Source organism: Dermacentor silvarum, chromosome 3 (assembly GCF_013339745.2).
Source record: "Dermacentor silvarum isolate Dsil-2018 chromosome 3, BIME_Dsil_1.4, whole genome shotgun sequence".
NCBI lineage: Eukaryota > Metazoa > Arthropoda > Arachnida > Ixodida > Ixodidae > Dermacentor > Dermacentor silvarum.
The window spans coordinates 209,899,884-209,917,808 of NC_051156.1; the positions used below are offsets into that span (position 1 = coordinate 209,899,884).

The 17,925-nt window shown below is 45.8% G+C and overlaps 1 protein-coding gene across 2 annotated transcripts in view; it reads right to left on the reverse strand.

The window, feature by feature from the left end:
• Window positions 1-286: 286 nt before the first annotated feature.
• Window positions 287-17,925, reverse strand: part of LOC119446592 (lysine-specific demethylase 2B) — a 54,047-nt gene continuing 36,408 nt past the window's right edge. For both annotated transcript variants that reach the window (XM_037711063.2, XM_037711062.2), the window contains exons 16-18: window positions 16,238-16,432; window positions 14,617-14,727; window positions 287-2,739 (exon numbers count right to left, since the gene is read on the reverse strand). In XM_037711063.2, coding sequence (XP_037566991.1) covers window positions 1,435-2,739; window positions 14,617-14,727; window positions 16,238-16,432 — 1,611 coding nt within the window. In that variant the 3' untranslated portion in view covers window positions 287-1,434. The remainder of the gene's footprint in view (window positions 2,740-14,616; window positions 14,728-16,237; window positions 16,433-17,925) is intronic.

The window sequence follows — 17,925 nt, forward strand, 5'->3', positions numbered from 1 at the left end:
GCGCTTCTATAATGCCATACAAGCTTTCCAGGATGTTCTTTGGAGTAGAACCTCAATGTAACAAACACAAATATAATGAAGTAAACTTATAACATTTCTCGCAGATATAGCATGTAACAAATATATGCTTATAATGAATATTGCATATAATAAAGGTATTTTTGTGTAGGATGGAAATTCCTTATAACGAAGTTACAAGGACTACTTATTCTGCTGCACCAACTTTCAGCCTAGGGTGTTGAGTGAAGGGGGCTTTGCCTTCCAATGTTAGGAGTACACAGACACATTTACCTACAAAGGTTTACTGAGTCAACCGTATTACATACCATGAGCAACACTGGCTTCACTTATGTACAACACACGAACACTATGAGCATAATGCAACAAAAATGACACAGCCGCTCGATATCTTGTGCTCACCGAAGTTGCAAATAGTTTCGAGTAGTATTTACAACTTGCAACTTTGCATACAAATAATGATGGTTTCACAAGGATTTTGTGATGAACTGCCATGAGCTTTTGCACGCAGCGACAAGAATGAATATGAAGGGTTCAATAAATTACATGATACAAGCGAGAAAAAATACAATGCCACAATCTCTTGGCTATGTGCTACCACGCACTACTGCACCAAACAAGTTCACAGCAGCTTTGCTTCAAGAAATGCAACAGCCACTATTGCCCAAAGCACAGTAAAATGAACCTCAGCTGCAAAGAATTGACTGCCAACAAGAAAGCGATATAAATGAAACTAAATGTACATAACATGAAAGCTACTATACATACTTGAAGAAAGAGCGCTTAAAACTATAGTATACAAAATGCTCAAGTAAACAAAGATTGCGCATTACAACAAAGGTACAGTTAACATGTTAAGAAAAAATTGAAGAAAGCATAACAATGGCTTAATGCTGGAGGACTTAAATGACGGCATCAATCCGCAACCAAGGTGCACTTGAGGTACTCTGTCAGTAGGAAGCAATAAAGCCTCCCACTACACTCAAAGTGATGAGAAAATCAAACACAGCAACAACAACCATGACTGTTCTAAAAAAAAAGGAAAATGTGCTTAAGGTGTTAAAGGTCTGCTTCAGCTATAGGGTAAAATTGAAAATTTGCCTGCAGAAGGCAGCCCGAGTTTGACAGGCTGCTCCAAGAGCTGAAAATCACTGCCTGTAGTTTAAAAACAATTTTCGAGCTGTTCACTGTGTACTATGCTTCCTTCACACAAAGCAAGCACATTCAAATCCACTTCCAGAAAAGCACTGACAAACGAATGTTGCTGTTCTTGGGTTTACATGGCTAGCTAGAAAGTGGTGTCGCTGCCCGTCTCAACACTGCAGCCCAAATGGGAGATCTGTATGAAATGAAAATAACCAGAGACTTAACACATCATGAAACAAGACGAAAAGGGAGAGCAAGAGAAGCCGCTTCCTATGGAGTGGCGACTTGTATGAGCTTGCTCTCCTTGAGGACGACAGGGAGGCGGCTTTGTGCTACAAAGCGGCGGCAGGATGCATCAGTCACTTGCGGGCAGTCTCTGAGATCCAAGTGGCGCAGCCCTACACAGCGTCGTAACGCCTCGAGGCCCGTGTCCGACACGTTGGCACACCGCGAAACGTCAAGCGCCGTGAGTCGCGACGCCTTGGCAGCTCCAAGCACTGCTATGCCCATGTCCGTGACGCCACGGCAGTTAGACAAGTCCAAGCGACTCAAGTTTGGCAGCTGGTGCCCCAGCAAGCGCACTGCCACATCTGAGATGTCGCAGCCAGCGAGACGGACCTCAACGAGAAGCCGGGGCTTGGAGCGAGCATCGGGCGCCACCAAATCTCGCACCGCCTGGTCACCGAGCCCCTCGACCCAGCTGAGGTCGAGGCAGCGAAGGCGGGGGCAGACACCGGAACGCAGCGCAGCAACCACAGCGGCCGCCGAGCATCCACTCAGCCCCAGCTCGCGCAGGTGCGGCAGCCGCGGCAGCAGCCAGCTGAGCTGCTTCGCCGAGACGTTGGTCCAGGCCAGGTCCAGACAGCAGGGCTGCCTTCTCACGATGCCCGCAAGGGCCAGTGCCGTCACGCGGCGCCGTGACAGATCCACCCGGCGCCACATGCCGGGTTCCACACACCATCGGTTCCACGCCTTGCACACCAGCTGGCACTGCGACAAGTCCTGGGGACCGAGGTAGCGCATGACGGGCACCATCACCTCGCGCATCAGCGCATAGCATGTGGTGCCGTCCTCGAGCTGCAACTTCTGCACAGGCTGCTTGGCCTTCTCCACGTCTTCAGGGAGTGGCGCAGGTCGAACCAGGTGCAGGGGCTTGCGCAGGTTGCCGCGGTCTCGCAGGGTCATCTTGAACTTGAAGTCTGGCGGCTGCCCGCAGCTCATGCTGGTGATGTGGAGGTCAGGCGCAGTGGCCCCATTTGTGGTGGTGCTCGAAGAGTTCCTGTCGTCTCGATCTTCGACACTTTGGGGGTTGGCAGCAATGGCTGCCAAGCCGTTCTTGACCTCGGGCTCCTCGCTGGGAATGGCCGACACAGCAGGAACCGCAGGGATGGCCGCAGCCTCGGCGAACTCTGGCTCTGAACCTTTGTGCAAGCTGCGCATCGACTTTACCACTTGGTCATGGGAGCTTGTCGCCGAGATCTTGTCCCCCGGGACAACGGTCAGCCGGGCACAAGATCGGACGTAGTCATCCTTGCGGGACCTGCTTAACGCTGCCTCTGAGCTCTCGTACATTTCCTGAAAATGAACAATGTAGGCATGTTCAGAGTTCTGAAAAAGACAACTACAATTACAATCTTAAATGCCTTTAATGTGAACAAAAGATAATAACCAGTACTTAATACTACTGTGGGCACAACATACAACTATTACAGGAAGAGTAACCAGTCTAGAGCAACACCCTGCTGATCAAGCAGTGTATTCAGGAATCTTGTGTAAACAGTGATTAGTATGCACATTATGTAGTAGCATTGTCCCTAACGTGATTGCTTATTTCTTGCTGTGCCAGAAGTTTAACCACACTATGTCATCGGCTATACCACCACTGAACTGCCAACCAAACATCAGGCGCGCCCACAATCAATCAGTTAAAAAGCACTCAGGCACATTAAAGGAAGCAGGATACTGTTCAGGAGCTCCATGTTATTGATTGATTAATTGGATTTAACAATTTCGTTGCCGCTAGAAATATGCTCATTTCCGGCGCTTTTACGTTCCAACGTTTTGTTTCAAATGATAATAGAGTAAAACCTCATTATTTCGGATTTCACAGGACAGCAAAAAATGTCCCAATTAACCGAATGTCAAATTATCGAGGATATCAAGAAAAAATAAACAAATGCTAACTACGTCAACATTGTTTTATTTACTGAATGAATGAGCAAATCTTGTTTCTATTCTGCACAAAAGCAGCGTGGAAGCTGTTATTCTCATCATCTTGTGACTGATTGGGTCTGGTAGTGGCGAAGGCGTCGTGACTTCGTTTGCAGCACGGCAGTGCCTTTATCTGATACAGGCTTTTCTATCTGTGCGCACAACCCAGTTATTTTATCGCCAGTGAGCTCATCCGTACATCATGATGTAGCCGGTGCTTTTCATCCTCGACAGCGTTGCACAGAGTCAAATCAAAACAACGTTTTGCCACAATCACTGTAGAAGAAACCATGACTATTATCGACGCGATCATGGACGGTGACCCTGCAGTTCTGAAGGCACGCGTCCGACACATGCACCAAGTCACAACGAAACTACCGTTTGGTGCAACAACTGCGCACGAAACCGCAATCGCTATTGATGCAACAATGGATGGCAACTACGCAGTTTTGAAGGCATGCTGCCAACGCGTGTATCGAGTCAAAATGAAACTTCCGTTTGCTGCGACCTCTGTGGACGAAACCATGGTGCCACTATTGTCACAATCATGGATGGTGACTACACAGTAATGAAGAAACGTGGCCAACGCGATGTTATGCGCAGTGGTAAACGCAAGAATAAAGGCTTTAAAGGCACAAATAGGCACAAGGCGTTCCAGGGTTGCTCGCATTCAAGTATAATTTCTGTTGATGACTATGGCAATGCAGACCTCGCCGCTTCGTTTCAGTTGTACGCTGGCGCCATTTTTGCTCTTCTGCGGTGCTCTGTGATCGCCGAGCTCCAAAAGTTCTCCGAATTAACTGATGTGCACCCAAATACGTCCGAATTAACGAGAGTTTGTATTAAATAATGCATACGCCTGCCAGGACCAGAGGATGAGTCTGACTTACCTAATTTTCCGAATTAACGAGAGTCAACTGAAATAACGAGGTTTTACTCTAGTCACCACATATATTGCAATACATAACATTATAGCCGGATCACTGGTGTTTTGAACGGATGTAAAGCAGTAATAATGGCTGACAGTTTCAGAGAATTCTTATGTGAAACTTCAAAGCAGCACCTCAAGGAACACAAATGAAAGTAATAATTTGCTATTTTTAGTTCAGCACAAAGTGAAAAAAATCTCATATATACAAAATATGCACCTGGTTCCTCGTTTCCTAGTTTCAGTGCGGGGATGAGCGGGAGGGAGAGAAAGAGAGGGGGGTGACATTGTCCTGTGGCACCAACTGCGTATCTTGCGACCGGGCGCAAGGGGAACTGGTGACTCAATCTCGCCAGTGAAAGGAGGAAAGCAGGAAGGCAGCTCGGGAGGGAGATTGCGCGGCTTCTACTTTGCCAGCAACTGCGTACTTGTACTTTGCGCGGCTGCGGGTAGTCGCGCGCACTGCATCTTGAAAGCGATCTACACATGGCTCCTACGTTTAGATGCGCTGTGCTTTCTCCGCTCAGTTACCATTAAAGCTATAGACCGCACGAACCTTTGCTCGCTGCTGGTGCCACGCTTGCTCATGCCTTTTGACAGCGGTTGTCTGCGGTCATTGAGTGTGATATATCCATGTTTGCTAGTGCACGCTGACACCATGCTTGTTAATTCAGTTAGTAAGTGAATGTGTGCAAGTTTATACAGCCGATAAAACTACTATCCTTACTTCGTATACGAGGTGCTACCCAAAAGTTCCGGAAATCCAGTCGTAAAAAAAATGTTCACCATAACGCCTAATCAGCACTGTCTCCTTCAACGTATTCCTCTTAAGCATGTATACACCGATCCCAGCATTTCTGCCACGATTCCATGCATTCGTGGAACTTTTCAGGTGACAGTGTGCTGAGGACTGCCTGCGATTCTGACTGGATCTCTTTAAAGGGGACACAGGTCTTCGAGACCGAAAAATCGCGGAAAAATCACTTTTTTAAAAACATTTTTGGATTCTACAGTGTCTGATGCATTATTTCAGTAAATTTCACGCATCTTGGACCAATATTTTGGTCAAAGTCGGCGAGCTGCATTTTACTGATGAATGCGCAAAAAAACGGCCTTTTTCCGTGGTGAGCCCCCCAGTTGCCGTTTTTAAGTTTCCGAACGCAGCCATCTTGGTCATGTTTGAAAAAGCCACTCTTCTCATTTAGTTTTCACACCACCGCTACTCTGTGCGCTGAATGGCTACGAAGAAAAAGCCCGCAAAAAAGTTGTCCCGATGCGCAATTCCATTCGTCGACTGCGACACGTGACCGTAAGCACGCCATGCCACTCAGTGGGCGGATTTTCGCCATCGTCTGCTCAGGCCGCTCAGGTGTGCGAAACTTGGCACGAAACGATGTCAAATTTGGTTTGATAGAAGCCGCAAACAGAAAAATAAACGAGGGGTGTTAAACTTTCCAAAGTGCAGTCACGAGGGGAGGCTTCGGCGGCCTACCGAGTGCCGCCGAAGCCTGCAAAATACGCTTAGCAGATGAAAGTGGTTCTAGCACCGGCCTGTGTTCATGCAGCATTCCAGCACAATTACTGCAGCCTAACGAATTGGATCAGTGAAGAAGACTCAAGCAGAACTGCAAGGCTGCTCCAACGCCAGCTATTAAGTGAAAATCGCATTTTCTCGCTGATGCCGCCGTGGCTGGGTCGGATGCGCTAGCTGGAGACGTGCTTCATTATCGTAAGCCTCGATTCTATAACTACTCTGCTGTCTTGTGTAAAGTGCAGGTTGTAATGCCACATTGGGCAAAGGCGAGCGGGACAGCGGTGGGAGACCGCCTTAAAGGGAGACCCTTAAGGAGAGACGCCGCGTCGGTGTGGAGTAACAGCGGCCAAACGTGCATGCCGTTCCTCGTGAACAATCTCGCTACGCGCGAAATGCGGTGCACCGGTAATCAATAAATGACACCTTTTTATTTTTTTTTTATTTTGCTATATGAAGCTTCAAGCATTATGCTTGAAGTGCTGCAAGCAGATTACTACGGGGCTTGCTAGTCAATTCTGAATGTAAACTTGCAAATAGCTCTTACTATATAGCACTGAGTAAAGTTTCATTCTTTTTTTCTCATTTTACTCAAAACATGGTTTTTGGTCACTTTGCTTGTTTGCTGCATCAATACCTTTGGACCTAGGACAGTTAGAGCTATAATTTTTTTTTTTTGCAGCACAACGCTAAATGTGTTGGGAGGGCAACGCTGAGAGCAGATTTTTAATTTTCAACTCCAAAAGTTTTTATTTAAATCTACATTTGCTCTTATTTATACTGTGAACATATAACTTCAATGGGCTGTAAAATGACGAATTATTGTCAATTTAAAATCCGCTTGCAGCGTTGCTCTCGTTATGTACTGTAGTATCCAACTATATGTTTTTACAAGTTTCGCTCTAACGGTCAATTTTAATTGTTTCAGCAAACAATAGAAAGTGATTATTAATTATCTCGGCAACTACTATGTACATGCAAAATATAATTGGATATTTAAAATCAACACAAAAAAAATGTCGCAGTTCACCCGAAAGGCGAAGCATCAATTGCGATAGCAACTTAGTAGAGAGCTATACGGAGTAAGGATAGTAGTTTTGTCAGCTGTATAAACTTGGACATGCAGCAGCACCAGCAACGCGCAGAACTGTTGTCGACGCCGTCGCCGTTTTGCCCGCGTTCGCACCGAACGCGCGCGGCGTTGGTGAATGTTGCCAGGGCCTCTGGGGGCGACTCAGAGATTTTCGACGAGATCAGAACGGGAAACTCGTCGAGCAGCGTCGGAAGTCTTTACCACCTTCTCGCCTCGCAACGTTTTTATATAAATGCGCATTTGGTGCCGCAGCTAAACGTCGCCTCCCCTTCCTCCCGTCCCCCCACAGCCTTTTGCGCGACGAAAGAAGTCGCGTTTGCTCTATATGTATGGTGATTGTAAAGGAGGAAAGACGCGAAATTCTGCAGCCCTTCAGGGAGCACGGCGCAGAATGCACGTTTGTTCTCCGCCGTGCGTTCGCTCCCCGTGAAAGCGTGCGTCCCTCGCACCCTTTCACTCGCACATACAGCGCCCGGCGGTGATTGCATCGCCGTTGACGTCATACGGAACCTCACGGCGACGGCAGAAATCCTCTTTGACTGTCCATATAATTGCTACCGCAATAAAACTGAATGAGCATGTGCAGTTTTATCAGATTTGATCAAGAAAAACCAAAGTTATCTCAAGAAATAGCGAAATAACCCATGTCCCCCCCTTAAGCCCCTCAAAACGTCACAGTAAAGCTGGCTATTCACGGTTTGTTCAGGAGGTACAAAAAAGTTCTCCCACCATCAAACAGCGGCGTGTGGATCTGACTTGAGCCTTTGCAGTCCTTGCATCAACGTACAGCGACAACAGAAAACTGGCAGAAATATAGGTGTACTTGGTTGCACGTAAACGGAAGTGTGTACAGCAATGAATCGACCACTTCTTCCTTGCACGGGGCATTAAAACGTAAATAAAATTATCTTTTTTGGCCACATTAGTTTTTTTCGGACATTCGATAGTTCGGACTTATTGACGTTCCCCGTGAAGTCCGAATTATCGGTCGTCGACTGTATTGGGCCATTTTTTCTGTTCCCGATTGCAAACTTTATCCCTGGGAGATTGTACAAAATGGGATAGTATCAATGAGGCTCTACCGTAGTGTCCATTCTCAAAGGGAACATCATTTTAGCATTCAATCTTAAACTTCAAGAAGTCTCCACATATTTAAGACATTCGGTGGCTGATGTGATGTATTATGTAAACAATCAGTGTAAACACATTTGTAGTGCAGTGACCTTATCAGTGTTGTGTATGTGCGTGGACTGTTTGACAACTCTCGAGACGTGAATGAAGAAACAGAAGAAGGCGAGCCAGGGACAGCTTGCGCTCTTGGCAGAGTTCAAAAAAAAAAAAAAAAGAAGGAAACAAGAGAAAAAGGAAGAAGAGAGGCAGGTGCCGAACAGGCAGAGGGGGCTCGTGACTTGGAAGACGCAGGACCAGTTCGCTGTTCTGGTAGCTCATGCCACAGTACCTGAGGCGGCCCTGATGACAACGCGCCTGCCTGTCGGTGCAGATGCGGAGTGGTGCCTGGTGCGACGCCGTTTGGAGCAGGCCTGGCTGTTGCCTGCTCGTAGCCGCCTGTTGGAGCAGCTGGGGCGAGGCCTAATCGAGGCCTCTGATCGAGGCCTAACCGAGGCCCTTGCTTTGAGGCAGCCTCTTGCTCGAGGTGGCACGTGAAGTGGCGGTGGAAGCCACCCGCCCGACACCCGTTCAAGTGCTCTGGCCACGGTAATGCAGCCGTGGGCTGTCACCTGCCTCATCTGATGACCAGTGCTGTCATCCTGCCTTAGCTCGCCTCCCACGAGCGTCATCGTGCCTTGGTTCATCTCCAACGGAAATCGTCGCAACTGCTCAGACGACCTACCGCCGATCAACGACATCATCAGGATTGAACCTGTGAGACGTACTTGCTCTTTCCTTGAACGCTGCGCTTAGGACTTCGTGTAGACGTGTTTGTTTTAGGGACCTTTGCTCTGTATTCTGTGTTTAGTGCTTGTCGTAATTCAGTCATGTTAGATAAATGTTCGTTTACATCCGTTCGTGCGTCTCTGACGTTCATTACCGCCTGACTGCACACAGACATACGTGCCGAGCTATTCCATCACAACATTTTTTCTTAATCTGAGTAGTAATCGGTGCTGATATTCTAATTAGGTGTTCCTTGCAAGGAACTACAGTTCATGTCATCTTAATGTTACACTATCGTATATACTCGTGTAAGCGCAACACTTTTGCTATTGATTAGGTGCAGCCCTTACAAAGGAGGAGCAAGCCATTTCAGTCCATTTTACCAATGCATTAATTGTAATTCCTTTGTACCAAAAAAGAAAAAAAAATTCTTCACAGATGTATACCAATCTGACAAACGATACATAAAGGACAGCGAAGCTGTATGAGTGAATTCTCACACCCTGTATAAGTACTCGAGGTCGAACTGCTGGCTCATGGCATCACTCAAACGCTGCTGCGTTCTCGTGGCTGGCTGCTGTTCATAGAACATGCCGTCGGCTTTCACAGTTGCAGCCATAAAAACTCCTAACTGACCTACCACGTGGAGCCGGTATAATGCGACGTGACACGCAAATACAGTCGAACTCGGATATATCGAACCCACATATAACGAATCTTAGTGTATATGGAACAGCTATAAAATCCCCTTGAAAATTTCTGGATAAAATTTTTATTATATCCCCTTCAGGCGCGAATTAAGAAAAACTGCCAAGAAAATTCTAATTATTTTCAAAAGGAACTTTATTAAACACCTAGAAAAGAAAAAAAGTTTCCTACAATTGTTTTTTGTTTACACAGTTTACACAAAAAACTTTTGTTGCGTGCACAATTGTGCATCCATCGCGCCTCAATGGCAACCTTTCAGCTTTTGTCTAGGAGTAAGGCATTACGGTTAGAAACTGCGTGTTTCGGGTAATTTGCTGGCGCAAATAAAACATTTTTTGGAAGCAGTTGAGATCTACGACACATGATTTCAGATTTTGGTATGAAATTCGTAAAAGCAGTCGTTTGCAGCCCACAAGCAAAGAAAGACTTCACACTTGCAGCAGCAAACTCGGGACCTTGAAGTGCATCTGTGGTTCGTTGAGCCAAGTCTTGCTTTCTAAAATTTGTCAGGTGTAGCGTCCCTTGGACTGTAAACGTCCATCACATGGAGCATGGCGCTGAGTTTGAAAAACCGCTTGCATGACATCGTGTCAGCAATTGTGTGAACCTTTGTATCCTCTTGCCAATACATCCGTATTCTTGGGTACTTCAGGACTGCCATTCGCATCATTATTCCGAAGAACACCTTCATTTCATCGGCTGTGGCCTGCAGCTCAACTCCCTCTTGTTGCAAAGCACAAATGTTAGTGAATTGGGCTAGCTAACATAACATTTCTTCTGTAAAATACTTCAGAAAGTACTGAAGAGGCTCTAGCGAAGCAGTTGCTTCTTGGTGACTGAATGTGCAATCAGTGCTTGTAGGTGTAAAACCCTTGTCAATCCACTTCACTTCTGCTTTCTTTCTGTGTTTAGGTTGAGGTGGCTGGAGTGGCGCGGGCTTTTCGTCCTCGTTGTCCTCGCCGGCAGTACCTGTTGCCGGTCGTTCTCTCTCTTGAGGCTGTGTTAGGGCAGATTACAAAAACAAACAAACCAGAATGAGACAATGAGTGGTATTGCTGCAAATTTTCAAGAAATGCAGAATTTTCGAGAAACGAACACTTACTGTTATTTCTACAGTCTCATCCAGCTCATCGTCCGAGAAGTCACCATCCGACACATTTCCATTGGCAATTTTTAGTAAAAATTGCTCAGCTGATGACGTCGCTACTCTTCTTCTTGAGCGGGAGTGATCTTCGAGACCTACAAGACGCAGAACACGCGCTACGAATCAGTACAACACGCATAAGTTGCGTAAGCAACCTCCGTATCTTTATTAGGATTGCGACATTGAGGTGCGTTGCGCACGTTTGTGTACGCTTATATATTTCTCTTCTTAACACGAGACTCACCCCAGCTAAGCTAAATTAAATATTACCAGCAAACGTCAGAAGCTTAAATGAGCAACTTACAATAAACATTATTTGCTATTAAAACCGTATGATGACAAAATTAAGAGACTTGTAGGGGGTACTCACGTGCTGATCCGTAGAACCCGGAGGCGTCCATCTTGAATGACTGTTTATGCTTGAGCTACGCCATCCAAAGCGAGATGGCGTTCACGTGCGATTCGTCTACGAAAACTGTGGAAGGCATCCAAATTCCCCACGGAGGCTTTCACTTGCACCGGCGGGCGATTCAAATTTGCGTACACAAACGTAGCCACCGCCGCTGAAGGGGTTATATATTGAATTACCTAAACAGTAAAACCTCGTTAATTCGGATTTCACGAGACCAAAAAATATATATATCCGAATTAACCAAATGTCGAATTATTGAGAGTATCCAGAAAACAATAAGCAGATGCCTACTACGTCAGCGCGCTTTTATTTAGGGAATGAGTGAGCAACTCCTGTGGCTATTTTGAACAAAAGCAGAGCGGAAGCTACAATTGTCATCATCTCATGACTCATTGGCTCTCGCAGCGGCGATCAAGGACTCGCGACTTCCTTCGTAGCATGGCCGCGGCACGCGCCTTCATTTGCGACACGCTTTGTACTATCGCGATGTAGCCGGTGTTCTTCAACCTCGACAGCTTTGCACCGAGTCAAAACGAAACAACTGTTTGCCACAACTGCTGCGGAGAAAGCCATGGCCGCTATCGACGCGATTATGAACGGTGACATTGGCGTGCTGAAGGCACATGCCCGACGCATGCCCAGAGTATGAACGAAACTACCATTCGCTGTAGCAACTGCGGACGAAGCCGCGGTCGCTTCGCTATCAATGCTATCCTCGATGGCGACTACGCAGTTATTTAGGCTTGCGGCCGACGCACGTACCGAGTAAAAACGAAACTACTGTTCATCGCAACCATTGCGGAGGAAACCGCAACCGCTATCAACGTGATCATGGATGACGACTACGCAATTATGAAAGCCCGCGGCCAACGCGGTGTTATGCGCGGCGGTAAACGCAAAAGTACAGGTTTTAAAGACACAAATAGGCACGAAGCGTTCCGGCGCTGCTGTCATTCACGTACGATTTCAGCTGATGACTATGGGGATGCGGACTCCGCCGCTTCGTTTCGGTTGGACGCTAGCACCATTCCTGCTCTTTTGTGTTGCACATTTGCGGCGCTCCTCGAGCTCCGAAAGTTGTCCGAATTAACCGATGTGTGGCCAAATAAGTCCGAATTAAGGAAAGTTTGATTGCATTGAATAATGCATACGCCGGCCAGGAAAAGAGGACGAGTCCGAATTAACGAGGGTCGAATTAACAGAGTTTTACTGTATATTAAGCTTTTTTGTGATCCCCTTCAGATTCAACATATGCAGGTTTGACTGTATTGTGGATTGCTGGTTTAAGGGGTGACGCGGCCTTTGAAAACCGAAAAATCGCGAAAAAGTTGATTTTTGGAAAACCACATATTCGGACAGCATGTCTTATAAACTACCATTTCTGTAAATATCAGCATCTCATTCATCGCGAAACTATTTCAAATAAAGTTTATAAGGAGCCGCGGCAGCCCTCAAGCGGCGAGCGAGCGCTCAAAATACCCCTACTTGGCGCAAACGCCATTTCTCCACCGCTCTACCGAGCGCCGCATTTTGGTGTTGTTTTGTTTGTGCATTCTTGCGCTTTTTTCCCCCGCCACCTGTGGCGGCGGCAGCAGCGCGGGAGAGACGTAAATCACTCACAATTGGAGGGCTCGCAAGAGCTTTCAAGTTTCCCGCGGCCGAGACGCGAAGCTGAGATTGGGAGAAGCGCGTGCTCCTTGAAGACGCGGGGGAAGCCTGCAACTCCCATTGGCTGCTGCACGTGATGACGTAGTGGTGTCCTGCATAATGCGTCCGGCCGTCGTCTGCTTCAGCTCCTTCATCGCCGGCGACCTTTGTGTGTTCCACTCGCTATCGTCTATCTTTGCAGCCATTCGCATATTTTCCAAGTTTCTACAGTCTTTAAGAGACCGTTGTTGCGTTTAGCCTGCCGATTGTTGTGCGGTCGGTCACAATGCGCCCGATGAAACTCAAGACACTACATGCGTTTAGTGCAAGGAAGCGTTCTATGAAGCTCGTCCGCATGGCGAAGCTTGCCGCTCGCTCACCCACGCGCTGATGATGATCGCAAAGACGGTTCCTGTGGGGCAGCTTCTGCTTCATCTACGCGAGAGAGTGGTTTCGTCGACGCTTCTAGCAACCCTGACTCCTGCTCCACCGGCGCGAGAATTTGTTGTGACGAGTGCACCTGGTGTCTCGTGCTCATCGACGGCGGTAAAGTGCCCTAGATAACAGCGGCTTCCACATCACACTCTTTCATCTGCCTCGTACAGTGTGATTGCGTCGTCCACTGTGCACTTGCAAACACGTTACCTGACTTGTGATGAGAAAGAGGCGGCGGATAAAAAGCGCGCTGCTGTGCAGCGAGGACTTGGCGCTATGCCAGTGACGGAGCAGAAATTTCAAGCAATGGAGCGTGATCCTGAAGCTGCCACCGCTATAAGTGAAGGCGAAAAATTTCCAGTTACGCTGCAAGCTCATTTTAGACCAATATATGTGCTCAAAACTTTCAAACCTCATTTTCTCAAGATGCCTTTTTTGGCTGGTGAGGCTGCTTATTCCAGCCATATCTTTGGAACCGCTCATCAGATTTCCAGAAGGCTTTTTTTATTGTGTATCTGAATATATGTCTGAGGGCAAGACAAGCCAGCTTTTTTTAATGTTGTGTCTGTGATTTGTGATATTTAATCAAAATTTGATCGATAAAATCCTAATCACCAATACTAAGGTGGTCTGCTAAAATTTTTCAGCAAGAAAATTTAAAAAAAAAAAGGGCTCTGTCTTGCCCTGAGGTATTCATCTGGGAATCATCATAGTGAATTTCACAGTTACAGCACCTTTTGAAAATTTGCCAGGCCTGGAATCAGAAAACAATGTGCACCATTCTGACATACTGCTGTAACTTGAGAACCAGAGAACATAACTGCATGAAATTTTGTATTTCTACTAATGCTTTAGCTAAGAATCTATCCTGAAAATTTCAATATCTCAATAAACAAAAAAGTTGGCATCCGAGGGTAGCCTACGTTTCAAAGTGAGTTTGGAGTTCCAACACACATTGTGTTGTGTTTGCATTCGATATCGATACTGATGCCGACGCATGAACACCGTTGCAGAACCCCACTTAACAGCTTCACTGCAAATGGGGCGAATGCCATTGTTTTCACAATGCACATATTTGTTCACGCATGCACGTCACGCACCTGGTACCTGTCTAGTCCCCACCATCTCGCTGTCCCCGCTGCTCAGGCTCGGTTCGGCAGCACATTCGTGGATACAGTCTTCCTCCATGCAATCCATGACATTACATATGCCTGTGACTTCAAAGCTTTTTCACAACAATGTTCAAAGACATGTGTGGTGTCTTTTGACTTTTTTTTTTCTTTTTTTTGCCACTTTGAATTTTGAGCTGCCATGCTGGGTGCGGCTCTTGAGAGTCTAGAGTAACATAATTTAGACGGTGTTACAAAATGTCCCTCCAAGAGCACAAGTTTGATGCATGCTCAAAAAATGCAGCCCTGCTTTCTCGTGCCTAAGCTTCCCTGCTCACCTCGTCGCTCACATCTCCGTTCTTGACTGCTGCTGGCATGTGCTGAACCGGCTTGTCTGACAAAGGCACGCCGTCATACTCGAGAAGTTCTTGAGGTCCTTCTGTTTTGATCTGCAGGTGCCAAAGGGTGGGGAGACACATTTTAGGTGCAACATACCCACAACCACAACAAACAAGAATCCAAACACAAAACGTAATGTAGGGTTGAACTTCATAAAATATTTTTGAGGTAAAATAAAGGTAGGATGTACTCAAGTTTATAATGTGAACTGGCACTGCACAAACCAACCATACAGTCTAGTGATCAGATTCGTGAAAAACAAGCATTCAAATACAGTAGTTTGCCCTGTGATCAATTCTATTTTTTCGGTTAATTAGATCCCAACCCAAGGTCCTAGCTGGCAGCCATACATTGCCCTTCACCAGATGATAATTTGTACGTGACTGGTCAGAACACACTGGTGAACCTAATCGTGGCCCCAAATAGCTGCAGTGTCTGTCTTGGAGCACTTAGGAGACAGGCACTGCCTTTTAGGTTTTATTTAGAGAATCTCATCCAAAAGATATTAGGTTTTTTACATGCTAAGTTGGTGGCAACCGAGTCTCGTCGCATGCTTTCACTGCTCCAGAGACCTGCATGTGTTGCAGGACAAACTGGTAAAACGGTTAGTCTAGGTATGCACGACCATTCCATTTGCCATGATTGCAAAGTCGTTCCAAGAAATGCAGATGTCAAACACAGTGGACCACACAGAGGATGACATGTTGTGGTCTGCATACAGTGATAAAAAGCTGTTCCAAGATTGTCAACGATGTACTTTATGAGTAAACAAGTTTCCAAAATGTGAAGTTATACTCTACAGGTTTAATTTTATTTGTTACTGCCAAAATTGCAACTGTGCTATGTATTTCCTGTTATAAAATTTGGTGTGTACGTGAAGATTGAGCGGACATCATCTTTTATACTATGAACAAACAAAAATTGGGTGTTCACATGACTCAGGGACGTGTTAGAGTCGTGCAGACACTGGGAAATGAAACAAACATGTACAAACATTTTTTTCTGGCTCCTATTTTATTCTGGCCTGCCAGATAATTTGATCAATTCTACCAGTCCCGTAAAGGCGACGTGTACATTTCCCCGCTAAAATAAAGTAAGTGTCAGATAAACTGAGTAAATACGACTTGCGTTTGTTTGATCCTTCAAACACAGCAAGTGCAGTGCCTACACTTTCAGGAACAGGTGACAGTAACAGTAAACCAACTTGCCAACCTGTTGTCTATACAAATAAGCAATGGGCTTTTACTGTCTCATAGTGAAGAAAGGTGCTTTCAGAATGTGAACAAAAGCAACATTAAGTTCCTTTTTTTTTCCTCAGTCAAAAAATAGCTGTTCATGCAAACTGACTTCTGCCATTCCTTTAGCATCTTAGTTGACCACGAGATGTATATTCTGTCCTAAAGCATGAGCAGCAGCCCCTTGAAGAGCTACAAAGGGCGACTTCAGGAAAGGTGCATCACAGGCACACAAGTGCAAGAATTTCTATTTATCTGTGTCCGCAAGAAAGGTATTGGGAACACAACGAGGAAATGGGCCACAAAGTGGCAAACGCACACTCACTTTCTTTTTTGGCGGAGCACCGCACGCATCAAGCTCGCTTGTGCAAAGCTCGCCCGACGCCTCGTACGGTCTCAACGTCAAGTTGAGCGCGGGGTTGCCTGAAACTGGTGGCGTTGATTCCAGGCCCGGCATGTACTCGCACTCTGACTTCCCATCCTGTGGACCTTTCGACATTCTACCTCGAGTGTGCCGTGGCTGCGGGAGAAATATCACTCAGTAAACGTCAAGCAGGTTTGATGCCGAGGACTGCAAACCGAAAAGGAGAACGAAAGCGAGACTTTGCCTGCGAACATAAGTGCGCAATCATGCAGTTTCTCCCTGGATATGTTCAAGAAGCAACATGCTGCAAGCAAATGTTAGTTCGCAATGAGTGCCCACGTGTGATTGTGAAAGCACTTCCGAGTGGTCGGAAGATGGCAACATGCCATGCAAACGCATGAAAAGGACACCAGACAGCTGAAGACTGCCCACAACCTGTGCGATGATGAAAACAAGAAGACTGAAGGTGAAAAATTTTGTAATGATTTTTCTCTCAACCCATTCTTGTTGCCTTTCTTCACTGGATGCGTGCCGCTTAACATTATTTGTGCGTAACATTATCATGCAGGAACGCCAGAAATAGGTTCCCCCAACTAGCCTTTAAAATCTAACTGCACGCGCTCTCACATGCTTACCACCTCAACACACCGTAATAGGAATACGGATTCAGGAGCCCTGAAAACTCAAGCTCAACCCATTTCCTGGCTAAAAACAGGCAAAAAAGACACAATCTGAGTCATTCTACTTCACTACAACAAAAAAGAATGAGTTCAGAATTGAATATGAGTGTGATTTTTATTCTATTATTAGAACAAGACATCATTGAGATGACCATACATATGGGTCTTAAGATGGGCTCAATTTTCTCACTTACGATAAAATTTGCATTATGTTTTTGCAGTACCAGATTTACCAGTCCTGGGTGGGCATTCTGTAAAACTTTAAAATCGTCCTCCAAATTTTGTTATTTTGTAATTTTGGCATTTTTGGAATTTTATAAAGAAATAAATGCGTGGTGTAGCTACATACTTCTTTTTGAGTTTGTGAGACAATTTTTGAAGATTTGTCAAATATTTTTCAGCTACATCACCTTAGCTAAAATGGCCCAAAAAGACCTTTGATTCCGGGGTCAGTCAGATGCAGTTGCTCAAGAACCAAAGTTTGGCAATATTTCAAATAGACATTGCGAATGACATAAATTTAACTTCCTGTGGGCCAATAGTACTAGTGGTGTAGATTTACCGAAAAAATTTTGGAGGGGTACAATGCAAATTTTAGAGCGATAGGCCTTCAAATTTATAAAATTTGCAAGTTGTTAAAATGATCTTTTCCACCTTTACTGAGATAGGAACTTTCTTCGAGAGATCCGTGCTAAGTTTTGCAAGACAAAGGTTGATTGCTTTCTACAGAGACATTTTCCCACCTCATATAAAAATTTCGCTGAAAACTAAAAATATTCGAGACCCCCCTTAGTCTCTCCTTAACTGAACACACCCAGATACAGTTCAGTTCCATGGACATTACTCATACTGAATTCTTAGGTCGCCGCGGAATACACTTGGCCAAGTTAAATTTACAGTCGCCGGCAGGTTTAACCTAAACAATAAAGGCCCATCTATATCCCACCTTTAAAGGGACACTAAAGGCAA